Below are 713 nucleotides of genomic sequence, written 5' to 3'. Positions count from 1 at the left end.
AGAACCACAGAATATCACTGTGATCCTGGAATCCTAGAACAGCAGCATCATAGAATCCAGAATCATGGGATCACAGAATTACAAAACCTCCAGAGAACCGCAGAGAATTCCGGCACCTCCGCTCCTGCTGAGCACCGCCTCGCCGTCCCAGCGTGTCCTCCAACTCAGCGCCGACCTCCCTGCTTTTGGCTAATTTTGAGGCTTTGGGCCTCGATTTATCCTATGCCATCCCCCCACATCGGTGCGCGGTGCTCCTCACCTTCGCTGTCGTCGTTGCTCTGCCTGCTGCTGCGCCCGGTCCCTCTCCCGGACCCCAAGCGGGGGTTGCCCAGCTGCTCCTGCTCCTGCTGCTGCTGCTGCTGCTGCTGCTGCCTGCGAGCGATCTTCTTCATCTGCAAGAAGAAGGAGACCCCAGAGATGAGGTCCTGAGGCAGGAGGGGTCTCCCACCTTTCACAGGCAGCGAGCATCGCTGTGATCTTTCCCCGCTCCTGCCCCTCTTTCTCATCCGAAGCGAGGTGGGAGCAGCGGGGCTGCCAGGAAAGGGAGCGCCTCTTCATTAGCAAACGCCATTGGCAACGTCAAAAAGGCGAAGGGATTTCTTCCTGCCCTCGCCCTTCGCATCGTGCAGCGTGGGAAAAGCTCTCCCTGCGGGGAGAAGTGGGGAATCCTTCTGCTCTTCCTCGTCTCGCACACAGAGGGAGGGGGGAAAAGG

General features: G+C 59.2%; 1 protein-coding gene across 1 annotated transcript in view; it reads right to left on the bottom strand.

The window, feature by feature from the left end:
• Positions 1 to 713, bottom strand: part of LOC110391794 (LIM homeobox transcription factor 1-alpha-like) — a 5,633-nt gene that overhangs the window by 2,879 nt on the left and 2,041 nt on the right. Inside the window, exon 2 of the mRNA XM_021383738.1 lies at positions 218 to 392. Coding sequence (XP_021239413.1) covers positions 218 to 392 — 175 coding nt within the window. The remainder of the gene's footprint in view (positions 1 to 217; positions 393 to 713) is intronic.

Source organism: Numida meleagris, unplaced genomic scaffold (genome assembly GCF_002078875.1).
Source record: "Numida meleagris isolate 19003 breed g44 Domestic line unplaced genomic scaffold, NumMel1.0 unplaced_Scaffold511, whole genome shotgun sequence".
NCBI lineage: Eukaryota > Metazoa > Chordata > Aves > Galliformes > Numididae > Numida > Numida meleagris.
This window is presented reverse-complemented; position numbering and strand designations above follow the sequence as displayed.